The sequence below is a fragment of the Orycteropus afer genome, unplaced genomic scaffold (genome assembly GCF_000298275.1).
Source record: "Orycteropus afer afer isolate SDZICR_OR568_19922 unplaced genomic scaffold, OryAfe1.0 scaffold00342, whole genome shotgun sequence".
Lineage (NCBI taxonomy): Eukaryota > Metazoa > Chordata > Mammalia > Tubulidentata > Orycteropodidae > Orycteropus > Orycteropus afer.
The window spans coordinates 999,277-1,000,977 of NW_006921929.1; the positions used below are offsets into that span (position 1 = coordinate 999,277).

At 34.2% G+C, this 1,701-nt stretch overlaps 1 protein-coding gene across 1 annotated transcript in view; it reads right to left on the reverse strand.

Moving 5' to 3' along the window:
* Positions 1–1,701, reverse strand: part of THSD7B (thrombospondin type 1 domain containing 7B) — a 1,104,189-nt gene that overhangs the window by 579,031 nt on the left and 523,457 nt on the right. Inside the window, exon 8 of the mRNA XM_042782491.1 lies at positions 856–988. Within this exon, the coding sequence (XP_042638425.1) occupies positions 856–988 (133 nt within the window). The remainder of the gene's footprint in view (positions 1–855; positions 989–1,701) is intronic.

Below are 1,701 nucleotides of genomic sequence, written 5' to 3' on the forward strand. Positions count from 1 at the left end.
TGTGTGTGTGTATTTTTTTTAGAAAGGGCAGAACAAAACATATGTCTTACTGTGGATACTCTAACTGTTGGCTCCACTGGCCACTAGGTATTATTTTCTCAACCTAATTAATCTCATTAACCTCAGAATGTTAATTACCTTTAGTAAAGTCAACGTATGCTGCTCATGTTTAGAAGGACTGTTTAGAGACATACACTAAGAATTAAAACTAGGTTGATAAATCTCCAGCCTCATTAACAGTGCAAAAGTAATTACCAATGTCATTATGTGTGTGTGTGTATGTGTGTGTTGGGGAAAACGTGTATAATTCATTTTTTTGTGTTGATAAGCCAGGGCAAAATTTGAGGTTATTCATGGTATAATAATAATATTTTACTCTCTTATGTAAATTTTCAAGCCCATACATATTGGTTTATGAATTCTGCTTCAAACTGTAAACTTTTGGTGCTATGATTTTATTTTCTCACAAAACATCTTTATGTTGAAAAGACACAGTGAGAAAGCTGACTTTTATTTAAAAACAAAACAAAACAAAACAAAAAAAAACCTATAGTCCAAAATAGATACAAGGATAGAAGAGGAAATAGAAGGCTATTTGAACAAATAACCCAAATTTTCATTGCTAAAAAGCCCTTTAAAATGTGCTGATAATTTATTTGGTAGGTGTCAGTCTCAATTCTAATGCTTCTTTGCTAAGAAAACAACATTACATTCATGATAAGTGGATTTTTCCTATTGTGGTTCAGCACTGCAAAATTTCTTGTAAGGGAGAAGATCAGATGTTGGGCATGATAAATTGTTCCATCACTATAAAGAAGCATACTTTACTGCATTTTATTCAGGGTTTTCTCCTACATCTCAGCCATATTTATTTTCATCTGGAGATCCACCTTAATGTTTTCTGTGTCTTTTTTAGTAGTTGAGAAATCGTCATAAAGATAAACATTACCAAGGCTGCAATCCTTCAGAGAAAAAGGTACCCTCATACCTGCAGAGTATAAGCCTTTTAGGATTTTACTATAGCTCCATTGATTTGATTATCACCTGAACCAGGTGATATGCAAATGTTATTGTCCATGTCTGCATATAACTCTCACTGGTTCAATCAGTCCACAAGTTGCCATAGGTACCTGACAAGTTGAAAAACAAAATTACACAATTTGATCCTAATAAATCATTATTAGTGTAGTGTTAGATGCTAGAGCAGAAACAATAACACTTAAGTATTAAGAAGGGAGGAAGGCCATATGGGTGACCTGTTCACTACACTTCATGATATCCACTCCTTTTGTCAAAATTTACTGTGGAAGGTAAAATAACTTTTATTGAAGCAGACGACATAAATCAGTCCCTCTCCATCTCAGTTTTCATATCCAACCCTTTCCAAACCCTATCACTCCCTATCACTACAGATTTAGTTCATTTATGAATTCAAGAAGTGTTTATTAAACACAATGTGCTACACATAAGTGACGACTATACACGTGGTGGTCACCAGATCGAATACATAGGAATCAGATTGACCACATCTCTGGAAAGAGGCCATGGCGAAGCTCAATATCATCAGTCAAAACAAGGCCAGCAGCTGACTGTGGAACAGACCATTAATTGCTTATATGCTAGTTCAAGTTAAAGCTGAAGAAAATTAAAACAAGTCTGTGAAAGCCAAAATATGACCTTGATTATGTAATATATAATGTA